Here is a 19,446-nt window from a genome sequence, read left to right on the forward strand (position 1 = left end):
CCCATACTATTGTTATGAATACTCTAGACTACCTACTCTACTACCCTAATCCTCGACCTCCATACCTTTCTATCAAGAGTCATGTCCTCGGTAAGTTGAAGTTGCGCCATGTCTTGCCTAATCACCTCTCCCCATCTCTTCTTTGGTCTACCTCTACCTCTTCGTAGGCCCTCCAATGTCAACTTCTCACACCTCTTCACCGGGGCATCTGTGCTCCTCCTCCTCACATGACCAAACTACCTAAACCGCGCTTCCCGCATCTTGTCCTCAATAGGGGCCACACCCACTTTGTCGCGAATAAACTCATTTCTGATCCTATCTAACCTGGTGTGCCCGCACGTCCATTTCAACATCCTCATCTCTACTACCTTCATGTTCTGGATATGAGCGATCTTGACTGGCCAACACTCTTCCCCATACAACATCGTTGGTCTGACCACCACTCAGTAGAACTTACCCTTAAGTTTTGGTGGCACTTTCTTGTCACACAAAACACCGGAAGCGAGTCTCCATTTCATCCATCCCGCCCCAATACGATGTGTGACATCTTCACAATCTCCCCATCCCCTAAATAATAGACCCAAGGTACTTAAAACTCCCTCTCCTAGGGATGACCTGCGAGTTCAGCCTCACCTCTCCTTCCTCTCCCTGAGTCTCGCCACTGAACTTACACTCCAAGTATTTTGTCTTGGTCCTGCTCAACTTGAAACCTTTAGATTCCAAGGTCTGCCTCCATACCTCTAATTGTGCATTCACACCATCTCGTATCTTGTCAATCAATACAATATTATATGCAAATAACATGCACCACGACACCTCCCCTTGGATGTGGCGCATCAGTACGTCTATCACCAAAGTAAACAAAAAAGGGCTGAGTGCCGACCCCTGATGCAACCCCATCATAGCCGAAAAATGGTCTGAGTCCTCATCCACCATCCTCACTCGGGTCTTTACTCCATCATACATGTCCTTAATCAACCTAACGTAGGCAACAGGTACACCTCTAGCTTCCAAACATCTCCACAAAACCTCCATCAGAACTTTATCGTATGCCTTTTCTAAGTCGATGAACACCATATGCAACTCCTTCTTTCTCTCCCTATACTGCTCCATCAATCTCCTAACAAGGTAGATGGCTTCTGTAGTCGAACGCCTCAGCAGAAACCCAAACTGGTTCACACTCTTCCTCATCCTTAGCTCTACCACTCTCTCCTAGACTTTCATAGTATGGCTAAGCAGCTTGATACCCCGATAGTTATTGCAATTTTGGATATCACCCTTGTTATTGTGTACAGGAATTATCGTGCTCCACCTCCATTCTTCGGGCATCTTCTTCGTTCTAAAAATGACATTAAATATCCTGGTGAGCCACTCCAAGCCTGCCTTACTCACACGCTTCCAAAACTCCACTGAGATTTCATCCGGCCCGGTCGCTTTGCCCCTACTCATCTTACGCATAGCCCCCTCAACTTCATCAACTCTAATCCGCCTACAATACCCAAAGTCACAACGACTCCCAGATTGTTCCAAATCACCCAGTACAATTCTCATGTCCCCCTCCTCGTTCAAGAGACTATTGAAGTAGGTCTGCCATCTCCGACGGATAAGCCCCTCATCCAACAAAACTCTACCTTCTTCATCCTTGATGCACTTTACTTGGTCCAAGTCACGCGCCTTTCTTTCTCGCGCCTTGGCTAACCTGAACAACCTCTTATCCCCACCTCGGCCCTCGAGTTCCTCATACAAATGACTAAAAGCTGCAGTTTTAGTCGCCGTAATTGCTAGCTTTTCCTCTTTCTTAGCCAACTTATAATTCTCCCTACTCTCTCTCTTCTCCTCCTCGTCTACACTTTCCACTAGCTTTAGATACGCTGCTTTTTTGGTTTTCACTTTTCCTTGCACCTCTTCATTCCACCACCAGTCTCCCCTGTGACCACCAGAGTAACCCTTTGAGACCCCTAATACCTCTCTCGCAGCTTCCCTAATGCACTGCGCAATCGTGGTTCACATAGCACTTACGTCCCCACTACTCCTCCAAGCCCCATAGTCAACGGCTTGACCCCCAATTCCTGCGCTTTAGCTTCCGTCAAGGCTACCCACTTGATCCTATGTTGACTATATATTGCCCTCTTCCTTCTCTTCCTCATGATCTCGAGGTCTATGACCATAAGCCTATGAAGAGTCGAGAGGTTCTCACTCGGGATGACCTTACAATCCGTGCAAAGTCCTATATCGGACTTCTTGTAGAGTAAATAATCAATCTAAGTCTCGGCCACCGAACTCCGGAAGGTGACCAAGTGCTCCCTCTTCTTCAAGAAACTCGAGTTTGCTATCACCAAATCAAATGCTCTAGCAAAGTCCAACATAGACGTTCCTCCTCCATTTCTATCTCCCAAACCAAAGCCACCATGAACATCATCATACCCCCAGATGTCGCTCCAATATGGCCGTTGAAATCTCCTCTTATAAAAAGCTTCTCGGTATGTGGGATACCACGCACCATCTCATCCAAATCCTCCCAGAACCGCCTCTTGACTTCCTCATCCAAGCTTTCTTGAGGTGCGTATGCACTGATTATGTTCAAAGTAAAATCTCCAACAACTAGCTTAATAGTCATCAGCATGTCATTCACCCTTCTAACCTCCACCACTAGTTCACGGAGTTCCTTATCAACCAAGATACCTACTCCGTTCCTGCCCCCCACCCTACCAGGATACCAAAGTTTGAAACTGCCCACATCCCTCTCCTTATCTCCTACCCACCTAGTCTCCTATACACAAACTATATTAATCTTCCTTTTTTCGAGAATCTTCGCTAACTCTATAGATTTTTCTGTCAAAGTTCCTATGTTTCAAGACCCCACTCTCAGCCTAGTAGCCCCCTTAGCTCTCCCCTCGCACCCTCTCTCCCACGCTGACACCCCCGAGGACAAGACCTTATCATATCATCGTTCACCAAAGCCACTATAATCTAGGAGTCACTACGCAAGCACTATCCCGAAATCAAGCGACAAAAATAAAATGAACTATCGAAATATAATCTACCACTAAAGGTCGCAAAACATGTGAAGAAATAAAATAAAGGAACTAACGGAAATTATAATCTACAACTAAAGGTCAGAAAAGTAGGTGAAGAAATAAAACAAAGGCACTAGAGGAACTATAATCTCCAACTAAGGGATAGAAAGATGGATGAAGAAATAAAACAAAGGAACTATAATCTACACTAAAGGATAGAAAAATAGGTGAAGAAATACAATACAAGAGCTAAAATTAAAATTGATTGCAGAGGAACCCCACGTCTTCGATTCTGAGCGAGTTGCAGTGCTTTGTTGTATTGTACCTTCTGTACCGGTAGCAGCGCGGACAGGAAAGTATTTGTCGTAATTAGACCAAAGACGTTGGTACGATTTGGCAATACTTGCAACTTTACCTCTGGCAATGGAACAACTGGATTTCGCCGGAGAAAGGAATGGGCATCGATTGGTTTGCCGGAGAAAGAGAAGGAAAGAAGCAAGATCACGTCTTTCGCCGTCAAAGAAAAGCCGAATTAGAGACTCTATTTTTGGTTCAAAATTATCACAATTTCCAAGATCAAGAAGCTTAATTATGATTTAGCGTTTGAGATATTTCACGATTCACCGAAAAAACATGTGGTGTGGCAGAACTCAATTACACCGGAGAAAAGCTGCCGACGAAAAAGGGGCAGCAAGTAGTATCAACTTTGCCGGAGAAGACGAGCGGAATTTGTAATACTAAACTTTATCCTCGTGACATTAAAATCACAAAATTATTTTTTATAGTAGTTAAGTCACTAAACTATATTTAGTTGCCAAAACCACAGAAATCAAACTTCCCAAGTCCGAAAACTAATACGTCATTTCCCCATCATTATTGTTTCTCTGAAAAAAAAAACTTTTCAAAAGAAGATTGTCCGAATTGGCATCCAAAGAATGGAGCATAAGCTTCCCTCCCGTTTAGTCATAGATTTTGCTACTTTTTTTTTTGTTGCTATTTTTAAAAAAATAATAATAAACAGTGTTTCTTCATGGAATATGATTTGTTTTTGAAAAAATTGGGTGAAATATGAATATGTTCCCAAAATCTGGTCTAGGACAGTTTGGGGTGAAATATTTTCTTCTACTCACAAAACGTCAACTTTTTCTTTTCGAATAAAATGCATGTCCAAACAAAACTTCAGCTTTCAAAAATTATTTTTCAACACAACTTCAAAAATTCTTTTTTCAAATTTCAACTAAATCCATGTCTAAACGCTAGCAAAAAAATAATTTTTGAAAGTTGAAATTGTATTTGGACATGCATTTTACTTGAAAAGAATTTAAAATTTTGTGAGTAGAAAACTTTAGAATCACTACTAAAAAACAGTATAATTTCGTAAGCTATTTTCGACCGAAATCGATCGGAAATTGATAATTTCCGACAGAATTTCAATCGATTTTAATTGGCCGGAAAAATGATGGTCGCAAACGTGTACCGACCGAATTCGGTCGGAAACTTCAAAGCGTTGACTACCTGTCAAACTTTAATTTCCGACCGAATTCGATTTCTAAAAAAAAATTCAATTGTTTCCGACCGAATTCGGTCGGAAACAATTAAATATTTTATTTTTTAATTTTCAAATTTCTGACCGAATTCGGTCGGAAATTTTAAAAAATAATAATTTTATTTAATTAAATAATTAGTTATAAATTATAATAAATTGTTAGTTTATTTTAAATAATAAATATAAATTCATAATTTCCGACAGAATTCAGTCGGAAATTATGAATTTCTGGGCAAAAATAATTAATTTTCGACCGAATTCGATCGGAAATCTGGGTAAAAACTAGGCAAAAAATGCCCATTTTTTAGCTACACCACCTGCCAATTACAACCAATATCCATCCTATAATGGCAGATTACATTGCTGCCATTCAACCATAATTAATCAACAACAATGAATATACTAACAACAACAATTAACTAACAAAAACTATTAACTAACACTAACAACTATTATCTAACAACAACAACTAATAACAACCACAACAACAACTACTTAAATATTCAATAACAAAATAACAATATAATCATCATTCAAAATTAGTTTCAACTAAATATTGACAAGTTCAATACTTTGTTTAGCAATACACAACATTCAATGAGTTTTATCTAGCATCATCTCCATCTTCACTCCTAGAACCTTCATCGTCGGCACATGGGGAAGGCTCACGAGGCCGGGAAATGGGGAAAGCACCACTAGCAAGAAGATTGGCCAGCTAACCTTGAAGGAGATTAAATTGTTCGTCCCTCCTTTCTAGCTGAACTTGAAAGGTACCAAATTGTTCATCTCTTTTTTTTTTCTCTAGCCTTTGTCTCTTCAAGCTCTGCTGTCAGCTTTGCGATCTTCTGTTCCATAGACGATATAGTCGACCTATCAATCGCCTCGCCTTGGGCGGAAGTCCCTATACCTTGCAATCCAGCCCTGTAGTGCCGAAATAATTTATTTGGAAGGCCATATGCTATCCCCTTTTTAGGACCATCGACAACATCCAACCATATCCTCTGCGCTTCTTCGTCTAAAATGGACGGTCGCTCGCCTTGCTCATTCGATGGCAAGCTCTGAGTGTACTCCTCCAAATTAATCTTGTAGCGACCCTTTATTTAGAAGATAGAAAATTACTAACTATATAATATTATAAACATTTATAGTAGTTATGAAACTTACATGTGTAGGATCATGAGGAGGAAGTGGGGTATAGCCCTGTGGCAGAGAATAGTGATAATACTGCTGGGCGGGCGAATGGTGGGTACTATGATGAGTAGATGGATGTTTACTCCTTCATTAATTGCTGATGCCAAATAATTTGTGTTGTTGTAGCTCTCTGCTTCTTCTGTTTGTCGGGCAAGCCAGAAACTTTGATACCTCACCTAGATGGAATAGTTAACAAACTGCTTGTACTTCTACAGGTGTGCAAATATAGGCACCAAACACATATTGCAGCTGCACCATCTTGCCAACCACCTGTTCGATGCATCTAACACTGTAAGTAAACCATCAACCTAAGAAGACTCTAAGAAAATGGAAAGCAGTTGATCGTTTGAGATAACAAACACAGCTTGAAAATTGAAATATGAATCAAAGAAGTTATAGCACTTAACAATTCAGAGTAAAATACCAAAGTTGCAAATGCAGTTAGCAATTTGCAAATGCAGAAATTTACCATTCTTTAAGGTGCCGGACACCGATGTCAGACAAGCCAACAATAAATACTAAATAAATTCTCATTTTAATATTTTTGAAGTCATAGTTGTTCCCCTCAATTAACTAGTATAAGATGACATTTACCAAATACATACTAATATCTTTAAAAATTTCCAATACAGTGCAACCCATAATCATCCCAAAATCCGGTGTCACAAGTGCATGAGCATTTACTAGAAAATTAAAATAAAATACAGCATTTGTATAGAATACAAATTAGACAGAAAAATATAATAACTCTGAAGGAGACTCTGTTAGCTGCGGATCGTAATATAGAATGCAGCTCATCTATGTCCCCATAATTATTAACCACACCTCTGCGCCCACAAGGCCGCTATACATATATGTACCTGCACAATAAAATGTGCAGAAAGTGTAGTATGAGTACGAAAATAACGTGTACCCAGTAAGTATCAAATATAATACTCAGCGTTTAAGCTATATTTGATACATCGTCAATGGACCAATCTCATACATCGTCAATCTGCTGCATAGCTTGAAAGAAATCAGATTCCATAAAAAACTCTCCCCAATACTCAGCGTTTAAGCTATATTTGATATATAAGAGTATCAATGGAATTATTCGTTAAGTCAAAAAATAATTGGCTTAACTTTTATTAATCTAATTCAAATTAATTCCAACGAGATCCTTCATGGATTAAACTAAGGTATCAAGACGTTATACACCTACGCATTCATGTGCGGTCATGGCCAAAATCTTCAAACATTACGCTTGGTCAACAACAACAACAACAACAACGCAGTATAATCTCACTAGTAGGGTTTGGAGAGGGTAATGTGTACACAAATCTTACCCCTACCCTGGGGTAGTGAGACTGTTTCTGATAGACCCTCGACTCCCTCCCTCCAAGAACTCTCAACCTTACTCTTGGGGTGACTCGAACTGCCCAATTCTTATGTAACAAGCACAAGAAAAACGAGGCGTGGTGGGACGAAAGCGGGTAATACAAAAAACGGATAAATTATCCGATCTGATCCTATCACGACCCCAATTTACTTCCGTAGGAGGTCGTGATGATACCTAGTCTTTACGAGTTTGTAAGCCTAACATGCATAGAGAAATAGCAAAAATACTATTAAAACATCAAATAAAATATCTATATAAATATATAAAAGAGGGACAATAGCTGCTGACATGACACCTCTCTAAAGTTAGGATTACAATTTATGTGTTCTCTCATTTTTTTTGGACTGTTTTCCTGAATTTCTCCTTATTTTCTCTTATTCTTTAATTAAGTGGAATATCGTTTTTCCACGGTGATAACTAATCGAGCAGTTTTTCCAAGCGTTTTGCTTTCCACCGTTTCCAAACGGTTACAACTTCTCCAAACGCTTTTTATCTAATCAAGTTTTCATAAAATTAATAAGGAATAATAGTACCCAAACAGTGGAGGCCGTCCAATTCGGGCGTGACGTGGCCTAATCTTCTGTTATTGGGGCGACAATGGTTTTGTGGATGCATCTCCAGCCTTCTTCATACCAACAGTTGTAGAAGTAGACTGTGAAGGAACACCAGATTTGCAATTTGAAACAAGAAACCCAACCTTGCTTCTATTTGTATGCGATCGAAACCGGGTTCGCCTCTTGTGTGACCAATCGAGACTGAAATATGACAGGTTAAAGCTCGATCTTGAGATATATCGAACCAAGGTACATCGTTGAGCTCATGACCCCGGGACCGAACGAGATCGAGTCCGAACAAGATCGAGAAAAATTTGTCGAGCCAAATAACATAAAGCCGAAACATCGAGGTTCGAAGTTCAATAAGACCATCAGATTTGCCCTCGAGTTTACCGAGGTTCGACCGATCCTGTTTCTGATGGCCTCGAAGAAAAGCTTCGCCAACTCACCCGACAAGGATCCGTGATTCTCGCCATTAACCGATCATTATGGCAGAAATCACGAAATTAAGTCAAAAAAGAAGCCAACGGTCTACATAGTTTCTTATAAAATAATGTCTTAAAAGCTTATCTCCCGAAATATATAGAGGGGACTGAGTAACTGATGGAGGACATTGTAATACACTTAGAAGAACAACATACTATCTTTTTCAGCTTTGTTCATATTGTTTTGGCTCCAATAATATCAAACTTAAATTCGAGGGAAGTTAACCTTGCGAATCTAACACTACTAGAAATTCGGCAAAAACCGACCAAGGTCGACCGACCAACAAAAAATCGACCAAAGGTGGTCGGTTTTTCAAAATATTTTTTTTAATTTTTTTTTTTACGAAACCGACCAACTTTGGTCGATTTTCTTTGGCGCAAAAATGCGGGAAACTATTTTTGAGTCTCGCGAAATTTATGTTTCAAGAAACCGATCAACTTTGGTCGGTTTTTCCACTATTAGAAATTCGCTAAAAACCGACCAAAGTTGGACTGGTTTCCTGAATTTCTCCTTATTTAGCCATAACCGACCAACTTTGGTCGGTTTTTTTGGTCAGTTTTTAGCGAATTTCTAGTAGTGGAAAAACCGACCAAAGTTGATCGGTTTCTTGAAACATAAATTTCGCGGGACTCAAAAATAGTTTCCCGCATTTTTGCGCCAAAGAAAACCGACCAAAGTTGGTCGGTTTCGTAAAAAAAAAAATTAAAAAAAAATATTTTGAAAAACCGACCAACTTTGGTCGGTTTTTTGGTCGGTTTTTTGACCGACCAAAATTGGTCGGTCGACCTTGGTTGGTTTTTGCCGAATTTCTAGTAGTATAAGACTCGCAAGGTTAACTTCCCTCGAATTTAGGTTTGATATTATTAGAGCCATAATATTATTGAAGCTAAAACAATATGAACAAAGCTGAAAAAGATAGTATGTTGTTCTTCTAAGTGTATTACAATGTCCTCCATCAGTTACTCAGTCCCCTCTATATATTTCGGGAGATGAAGTTTTTAAGACATTATTTTATAAGAAACTATGTAGACCGTTGGCTCCTTTTTTGACTTAATTCCGTAATTTCTGCCATAATGATCGGTTAATGGCGAGAATCACGGATCCTTGTCGGGTGAGTTGGCGAAACTTTTCTTCGAGGCCATCAGAAGCAGGATCGGTCGAACCTTCGGTAAACTCGAGGGCAAATCTGATGGTCTTGTTGAACTTCGAACTTCGATGTTTCGGCTTTACGTTATTTGGCTCGATAAATTTTTCTCGATCTTGTTCGGACTCGATCTCATTCGGTCCCGGGGTCATGAGCTCAACGATGTACCTTGGTTCGATATAACTCAAGATCGAGCTTTAACCTGTCATATTTCAGTCTCGATTGGTCACACAAGAGGCGAACCCGGTTTCGACCGCGTACAAATAGAAGCAAGGCTGGGTTTCTTGTTTCAAATTGCAAATCTGGTGTTCCTTCACAGTCTACTTCTACAACTGTTGGTACGAAGAAGGCTGGAGATGCATCCACAAAACCATTGTCGCCCCAATAACAGAAGATTAGGCCACGTCACGCCCGAATTGGACGGCCTCCACTGTTTGGGTACTATTATTCCTTATTAATTTTATGAAAACTTGATTAGATAAAAAGCGTTTGGAGAAGTTGTAACCGTTTGGAAACGGTGGAAAGCAAAACGCTTGGAAAAACTGCTCGATTAGTTATCACCGTGGAAAAACGATATTCCACTTAACTAAAGAATAAGAGAAAATAAGGAGAAATTCAGGAAAACAGTCCAAAAAAATGAGAGAACACATAAATTGTAATCCTAACTTTAGAGAGGTGTCATGTCAGCCGCTCTTGTCCCTCTTTTATATATTTATATAGATATTTTATTTGATGTTTTAATAGTATTTTCGTTATTTCTCTATGCATGTTAGGCTTACAAACTCGTAAAGACTAGGTGTCATCACGACCTCCTACGGAAGGAAATTGGGGTCGTGACAGGATCAGATCGGATAATTTATCCGTTTTTTGTATTACCCGCTTTCGTCCCACCATGCCTCGTTTTTCTTGTGCTTGTTACATAAGAATTGGGCAGTTCGAGTCACCCTAAGAGCAATGTGGAGAGTTCTTGGAGGGAGGGAGTCGAGGGTCTATCAGAAACAGTCTCACTACCCCAGGGTAGGGATAAGGTTTGTGTACACATTACCCTCTCCAAACCCTACTAGTGAGATTATACTGCGTTGTTGTTGTTGTTGTTGTTGACCAAGCGTAATGTTTGAAGATTTTGGCCATGACCGCACATGAATGCGTAGGTGTATAACGTCTTGATACCTTAGTTTAATCCATGAAGGATCTCGTTGGAATTAATTTGAATTAGATTAATAAAAGTTAAGCCAATTATTTTTTTACTTAACGAATGATTCCAGTGATACTCTTAGCTCCAGCTCCAGTTTGGTCACGAAGTGACTGTGACATATCAAATATTTTTAGTAGTTGCATCAGTATGTAGTCACAGTAAATTTTATATTTTGATAACTAATAAATCAATACTTACTTGAGAAATGGTACAACTTCGGGACAATTTAGCAACACATAAAGTGTAGCTGACTTGTACTCCATATCACTCAAACTTCTCTTTCTAACATCCTTAGAACATCGGCCTGGTTGATTGAATATGAACATTGGTGGATATAATGGATCATTCACACATTCGACCGTGTGTCTATTGGGCCTATTCCTAGAACATGGCACGTTACTCTCAAAATAATAAGAACAAAAATGTGTAGTTTCCTTTGCAAGATAGGCTTTGCATATAGATCCTTCAATCTTATTCCTCTGCTTAACAAATTGTTTGCATTTGCCAATTGTCCTACATAATCTCATGTTAGCCAATAACATTCAAATAAAATAGAATAGTACATCAAACTTATAATATTACCTCTCAAAGGGATACATCCATCTGCATTGAACAGGCCCTCCAAGTCGTGCCTCGTGTACAAGGTGTATTGGAAGGTGTTCCATCACATCAAAGAAACCACATGGGAATATTTTTTCCATCTTACTAGAAATTACACGGATGTTCTGGTCCATCCGAAGTAGGTTTTCTTCCCTTAATGTGGTAGAACACAAGTCTTTGAAAAATAAACTAATCTCATTAGGAGTGCAAACTTCCTTCACGTAGTGGACGACTAGCTTTCTCTAACTGTTCATAAAAATATTTTGCGTCATCATTAGGAGTTTGTTCAACATTTTCATTAAGCTCACCCCCGAAGTGCATCCCAAAAGCATCCGCAACCATATCCTGAATTCTAGAATCAAGATTTGTATTCTCCACTGACCTACTACTTTCACCAACAACCATGTTATGAAATATCCCACGGCTACCATCGATCTCTCCATGATTAGTCCACACAAAGTAATTCTCTATAAACCCCTTCCTATGAAGATGAAGCTTAACTTCCTCCGATTTTTTAAATTTCATACAATCGCACCTGACACAAGGGCACCTAATTACTCCTTCACTTTGGTATGGTGGAAGTGACATTGCATGTCTAATAAAGTCATCAACCCCTTCTACAAAATCTTCCCGCAATCCCCCGCCGATTAGGATAATTCCTATTGTACATCCAAGTACGATGTTCCATCTATACAAATAAAACAAGAATAAATTAATTTATTCTACAATTATAAATTAATTATATCTTTTTTAGTTAATTCAAGATAATAATTGGCTCCTAATTACACCAATTTATATCCTAAAAGTTCAATTCATATCCAAAAGGTCCAATTCATATCTTAAAAGTTCAATTCATATCCTAAAAGTTCAATTCACAAGAACAAATCCTAAAAACTAAAATTTTAATTCATATCCTACGAGTTTAAATATAAACTAACTAAACTAAAAAAATTTAACCCATACCCTAAAAGTTCGATTCACAAGAATAAATTAATTTATTTTATAATTTTAAATTAATTATATCTTTTTTAGTTAATTCAAGATAATTATTTTTTCCTAATTACACCAATTTATATCCTAAAAGTTCAATTCATATCCAAAAGGTCTAATTCATATCTTAAAAGTTCAATTCATATCCTAAAAGTTCAATTCACAAGAACAAATACTAAAAACTAAAATTTCAATTCATATCCTACGAGTTTAAACATAAACTAACTAAACTAAAAAAATTCAACCCATACCCTAAAAGTTCGATTCACAAGAACAAATTAATTTATTCTATAATTATAAATTAATTATATCTTTTTAGTTAATTCAAGATAATTATTTTTTTCTAATTACACCAATTTATATCCTAAAAGTTCAATTCATATCCAAAAGGTCCAATTCATATCTTAAAAGTTCAATTCATATCCTAAAAGTTCAATTCACAAGAACAAATCCTAAAAACTAAAATTTCAATTCATATCCTACGAGTTTAAACATAAACTAACTAAACTAAAGAAATTCAACCCATACCCTAAAAGTTCGATTCACAAGAACAAATTAATTTATTCTATAATTATAAATTAATTATATCTTTTTAGTTAATTCAAGATAATTATTTTTTCCTAATTACACCAATTTATATCCTAAAAGTTCAATTCATATCCAAAAGGTCCAATTCATATCTTAAAAGTTCAATTCATATCCTAAAAGTTCAATTCACAAGAACAAATCCTAAAAACTAAAATTTCAATTCATATCCTACGAGTTTAAACATAAACTAACTAAACTAAAAAAATTCAACCCATACCCTAGCGCTTCGTTATATATATATATATATATATATATATATATATATATATATATATATATATAGCTTGTTATAGTATATGTTAGTGTGTATATATATAGCTTGTTAAAGTTTGACCATGTTTGACCTATTAATTTAACTCGTTTACTTAATACTAATAGCTTCTTTCGTTTATTTAATTTGTGATCCATATATATATATATATATATATATATATATATATATATATATATATATATATATATATATATATGTCAAAGATGTTTAGTATTAATTCTTTTATTTTTCATTCATTCATCACTAATAATGCATGGCATAGCTAGATTAATCGATATAGGTCGAGACATTTTATTTTTACTATTAGTCGATATAGGTCAAACGTTTTGTTTTTAATATTCATCGATGCATCTAAGTAAGTTATAAGTCGATGAATCAATTTACAAATAGCATGTTATATATAGTATATGTTAGTGTATTCATTATTTGTATTACAAAAGTGTTAACGAATTACATTTATATTATTTAGATAGTAAATATAAAAGTAATTCGAAAGTTTGACCAATGTTGACGTAATAACCGACCAACTTTGGTCGGTTATTTTGCAGAAAATAATAATTACTGACCAAAGTTGGTCGGTAAATACTTCCCCTACATTAAACGACCAACGCTGATCGATAATTTTAAATATAAATTCTTAAATATTATAAAATATTTTAAATAATAAAATAATTATTAAAATTTAAAAATTTGGATCCAGATTACCGACCAACGTTGGTCGGTAATCCAAAATTTTCTTGTCTGACCAGCTGGGTCAATTCGTTGACCAATTTACCGACCAACGTTGGTCGGTATTTAGTTTTAAAAAAATGTAAATTTTTTTTCCCAATTTTCGTCCAACCTGGACGGTTTTTGGTCGCTTTTTTTGACCGACCAACGTTGGTTGAAAATATTTGATCGGTTTTTAGCAGATTTTTAGTAGTGTTCAATTAAAATAAATAAAAATTAATATTCATTTAAAAAAATCGACCAACTTTGGTCGGTTATTTTCGTGCGAAAATACAATTAAAGAGTATAAATCAAATAAAAGACAGTCTTAAAACAAAATGTACCAATGGTCTAGTGGTAGAATAGTATCCTGCCACAATACAGACCCTGGTTCGATTCCCAGATGGTGTATCTTTTTATTACATAACTAAAATACCGACCAACTTTGGTCGGTTTTTTTTGTAATATTTTTTTTTGAATTTAATTGACCGACCAAAGTTGGTCGGTAATTTCCGACCAACTTTGGTTGATATTCCTTTCCGACCACAAAAATATCGCCCACACGTAAATGGTTGCGTTTTGGTCGATTTTTGGCCATTACCGACCAACGTTGGTCGGTTTTTACCGGATTTCTAGTAGTGTTAAGTTTTTCAATCTGCATGGTTTGCATTTATTTTTTTATTTATTCTTTCATATTAAATCTGATTTCTACTTTGTATCAAATTAGATCACATATACTTAAAACCACGTATAAATTCAATTGTTATCCGATTTTAAGGGTAAACACTATTGTTTGCCATTTGTATTGGGTGCCCAATGAAGTCTCTCTTTCTGGCCAAGATGATCAGCAAAGTGAGCATCAAAGGGACTGATTATTGGCATCAACATCGTTGGGCTTTATTAAAATTTAACTTTTGGGTAAAACTTTAAGGCAATGACGGGGTACTTCGCTATTAAACATTGAATATGTCTTGCCTTCCTTTTGATCCATTTTGATAATCTGATAAAATTCTAATAATTTCATTATGTTGTAGGCATCAGCAGTGTTGCCTTTGTGTGTTCTATTCTGTTCAAAATTTTGTTCCATTATTTGGTTTGTACTTTTTTTCTGCCTGTTGTAATACGCATAATGATATCTAATCTGCAATATGAAGTTTTTGGGGATCTACTCTTTCCATCGGGCTCAAAGTTGTCTTTCTTTGTTTATTTATTACTACGACACAAAGGCAAAGAAATGCAATGGAAAAAGGAATTCATATTGCGCGTTCATGTTGGAAAGGCCGGCTCTCTCGGGTATTTTTTCCCCCTTTTTCCTCTTTAATTTTGAGTTGGGTCACCACTCATTTAATGTTGGTTGGAATTTTGCTGCTGATTTTCTTGCAACTTATTGAAAATAAGGAACTTTATTTTCTAGATTTGACGTTTAGTGCTGAGATTAGTTTTTAACAAAATCTATGTAAGGATTTTTGTTTTTTTGATAAGTAAATCTCGGTTATTCGCAAGCTTGAACTATGTTAGATGCTATTTATTCATCCATATATGAGTAAAAGAAATTTTTTTGCTCCATTCTGATTTTTAGTTCGCTGGTACTATCTTTCTGGTTATGTTGTTATTATTCTATTGTCGCATTTCATCTTCTTGTGCTGAGGGTCTATCGGAAACAGCCTCTTTATCCTAGAGTAGGGATAAGGTCTGCGTACACACTACCCTTCCCAGATCCCACTTGTGAGATTATACTTGGTTGTTGTTGTTGTATTATGAGATAACAACAAATGATATTTTTTGGTTTGACGTTTAGTGCAGGTACTGTTATATACTCATTTTACCGTGGTTTTTGAGAAATTATGGCCTTGTGAATGAATGGTGCACAAACAGGGAAAATGCTCCCACGGAGTAGGAGTTTGGGGGGTCCATTAGAGCTTTATGGACATGTATTTTCTCAACACATTGGCATAAGACAATTGGCTGGGGCATTTACCTCTCAAGGAATAATTTCCCACTCTTTATTACCTTACAAAGGATATTGTGAAAATGTAATTCTTGGAGAATCAGATTCAAAAGGAATTTAAATGACTGGGAATTGGATAGAATTTTAGAGTTTTCAAGTATCCTCTCCTCATTCCAAGGTTGCAGTAGCAGAGAAGATTAAATGGTATGGAAAAGGAAGGGAATGCCATCTACATTATAAGATCATGCTACTCCATATCCTAACGATGCCAACCAACTTAGTCATGGACGTGGAAACAAATCTGGAACTCTAAGGCACCTGTTAAATTGAGGTATTTTATGTGGTAATTAAAAAAGTTTTTATGCAACTAAAGAACATGAAGTTTTCACAGAAGTGACTGTATACAAAAACCTAACAAAGGCCAATTTGAGTATTTGAAAGTTTACCAAGTATATCGGAGAACCCATCTATATAAAAGAGGCTTACCATATCATTCATGTAAAGAATGACTGCGGATATATTTGTATATGTACAAATAATATGTTATTACATTTACGGATTTTGAATTATATTATTTCAAATAAATAGTTTTAAATGCCATAAATGTTTATATGTCATTGTTAACACCAATGAAAAAGGTGCAAATTTATTGTAATTATTTTTCTTTTTTTTATTTCACATACCTTCTTTGTTTTAGAACTTAAATAAGAATATAAAACTATAATAATAATTATTAAGGTTGGGGAATAGAAAGAAGATAAAATCTTCGAAGAGTAACATCTAATTTTTTAAATTATAAAAATTAAAAAATTATTTAATTATATGTCAAAATTCATTAACAACTGTGTGTAGCACGGAGAAATTAACTAGTTCATACTAGAATAATACTCAATAGTACAATAGCCAACATTTTTCTCAAAATGTGGTGGAACAGAGTTATAAGCTCTACAAGATAGTACTACTAGTCTCGAACTGCAATACTATTTGAAACAAGAAAGAAACAATGAAATGTCTAAAACAAAATGGGACTCCGAGTCCTGTGGACATAGAGCAGGTATACCTTGAAATCTCCAAAAGCAACTACTCAAATCTACTCTAGCATCCGACACAGGCAGACGTACTTAGATCTGCACAAAAAGATGTGCAGAAGCGTAGTATGAGTACACCACAATGGTACCCAGTAAGTATCAACTCTAACTTCGGTAGAGTAGTGATGATGCTAGGTCAAGACACCTACTAGGATATAATAAACAGAATGAAAACGTAATAACAAGAAGTAATGGAAAGACGAGCAATAGGTAACATGTAGCAAGTTAATAACATAGATTAACGAAAGGATTGTACGCATAGAGGTAACTTAAGAAAAGCAATCAAAAAGAACCACAATGTTCATATACAGACAATAATTGATAGAACAAGGAAGAACAAAACAACAAGAAGTATTCCCACCAAATAACTCTTTACAACACGAAATAAACAACAAGAATTACATTGAGGTACCGCCTCGTGTGCAATAAGAATCACAACCGAGGTACCACCTCGTATATATCAAGAATCCAAGAATAACCTGTACGCAATAATAATAATAATAATAATAATAATAATAATAATAATAATAATAACAACAACAATAATAATAATAATAATAACAATAACAATAATAATAACAATAATAACAATAATAATAATAATAATAATAATAATAATAATAATAATAATAATAATAATAATAATAACAGTAATAATAACAATAACAATAATAATAACAATAATAATAATAACAGTAACAATAATAATAATAATAACAGTAACAATAATAAGAATAACAATAATAATAATAACAATAAGAACAATAACAATAATAACAATAACAACAATAACAATAATAACAATAATAATAATAATAATAATAATAATAATAATAATAATAATAATAGGAAGTGGAAATAATAATAATAATAATAATAATAATAATAATAATAATAATAATAATAATAATAATAATAATAATAATACAAAACAATAAGATAAGTAAGGCATGTGACAATTTAGGCATGCAAGTAAAGCAAGTAGCGGCAAGTAGCAAATAAGCATGGAGTCATAGAAGAGACAGACAATTTAGTACAAGAATAATTAAATGACAAGTAACAATTATGGCATAGAAGTCAAATAAAGCATGTAACTATTAAGGCATGAGGCAAGATATATAATGAAAAAATGAAAACATGGAAACAAATATAATGACGGCGATATACACTCGTCACCTCGCATATACGTCGTTTTCTCATATAAATCACATAACACATAGTTCATGGATTCCTAATTCCCTTAAGTCAAGGTTAGACCCAACATTTACCTCACTCTGCAAATTAAAACAATCAACCAACCACGACCTTGTCTTTCGAAAAAACCTCCAAACCAACAAAATCTAGCAAATAATCGATCAAATGATGCAAAATAAGCTTTAGAAACTACTCATTAATAAAAGAGGTTCAATTTTTATCATTTTTGAAGAAGTCAACCCCGGGCCCGCTTGGTCAAAACCTGAGATTCGGACCAAAATCTGATTACCCATTCACCCCTGAGCCCGGTTATATGATTTATTTCAAAATTCGACCCCACTTCGAGGTCTAAATCTCAATATTACAAAATCTTCAATTTTTCCCAAAATCCCTAATTTCTATCATGAAAATCGTAAATTTGATGTTGAAATCCCATGAAAAGTAATGGGTAATTGAAATAAAATGGATTAGAGTTGCTTACCAATGATTTTGGAGAGAAAATCCTATTGGAAAATTGCCTCTAGAGTATTTAGGGTTGAGAAATGGTGTAAAATGAGCTAAGTCCCGATTTTCTCCTCTTTTATCTAGCTGCAAATGTCACAATTCCGAAGTCTTATTCGCAATTGCGAGCATCGCAAATGCGAGACAAGGGTCACAAATACAAACCCTATCACATAAGTCAAGAAGTCGCAATTGCGACAAAAAGATCGCAAATGCGAAGATCCTACCTTCGCATTGCAGCCAAATATCTTCACAAATGTGAAGATGCTCTACTGTTGTCAGGCATCGCAAATGCGACCAAGTGATCGCAAAAGCAATCATGAGCAGTTTGCAATTGCGAATTGTTTCCTCGCAATTGCGTGATTACCCAATCCCAGACCCTACTCGCAAAATGCTAACAATTGTTCGCAAATGCGAGATCTGCATCAGACACCAGAACTGAGTATTGCACCAGCAATCATTGCACTATCCAAACTTATCCGAAACACGTCAGAAACTCACCTGAGCCTCTCAGACTCTAAACCAAACATGAACATAAGTGTAATAACATCATATGAACTCGCTCGCATGATCAAATCACCAAAATAACATCTAAATCAACAAATCAAACCTCAAAATGGATGAAATTTAAAAGGGAACTTAAGAACGACTAGAATCACATATAAGTGTCTGAACCATGTCAAACCAATTTCGAATTGTATCAAATTTTGCAGACAAGTTTCAAATAGTAAAATGGCCCTATACCAAGTCCCTGAATCAAAATCGGGACCCGGTAGCCATAAATTCAACCTACTGTCAAACCTAAGAAATCTTTAAGCCTTCAAAATTACTAGTTTTCAACAAATCAAGTCAAATTAAGTTTGGGACTTTCGAATTCAATTCGTGGCATACGTACATGCCCGCAGGTCAAGGTAGACAGGCTGACGATCCCCCTTCTTAGGATCCTTTCTCAGCGAGAGTTGGTGTACTTCATTTGATTCGGAGCTACTATTAGGTTTTGGTACGCTATTTTTGTATACATATATGGGTATGACGGGGCCCAGT

At 35.9% G+C, this 19,446-nt stretch overlaps 1 protein-coding gene across 1 annotated transcript; it reads right to left on the minus strand.

The window, feature by feature from the left end:
- Positions 1–1,212: 1,212 nt before the first annotated feature.
- On the minus strand, positions 1,213–2,623 carry LOC138897672 (uncharacterized). Its single transcript, XM_070183670.1, has 3 exons — positions 2,399–2,623; positions 1,700–1,989; positions 1,213–1,489 (listed from the first exon to the last, which is right to left on the minus strand). Exons 1-3 carry the CDS (start codon positions 2,621–2,623, stop codon positions 1,213–1,215), a joined length of 792 nt encoding a protein of 263 aa, XP_070039771.1.
- Positions 2,624–19,446: the final 16,823 nt, after the last annotated feature.

This window comes from Nicotiana tomentosiformis, chromosome 8 (assembly GCF_000390325.3).
Source record: "Nicotiana tomentosiformis chromosome 8, ASM39032v3, whole genome shotgun sequence".
Taxonomy (NCBI): domain Eukaryota; kingdom Viridiplantae; phylum Streptophyta; class Magnoliopsida; order Solanales; family Solanaceae; genus Nicotiana; species Nicotiana tomentosiformis.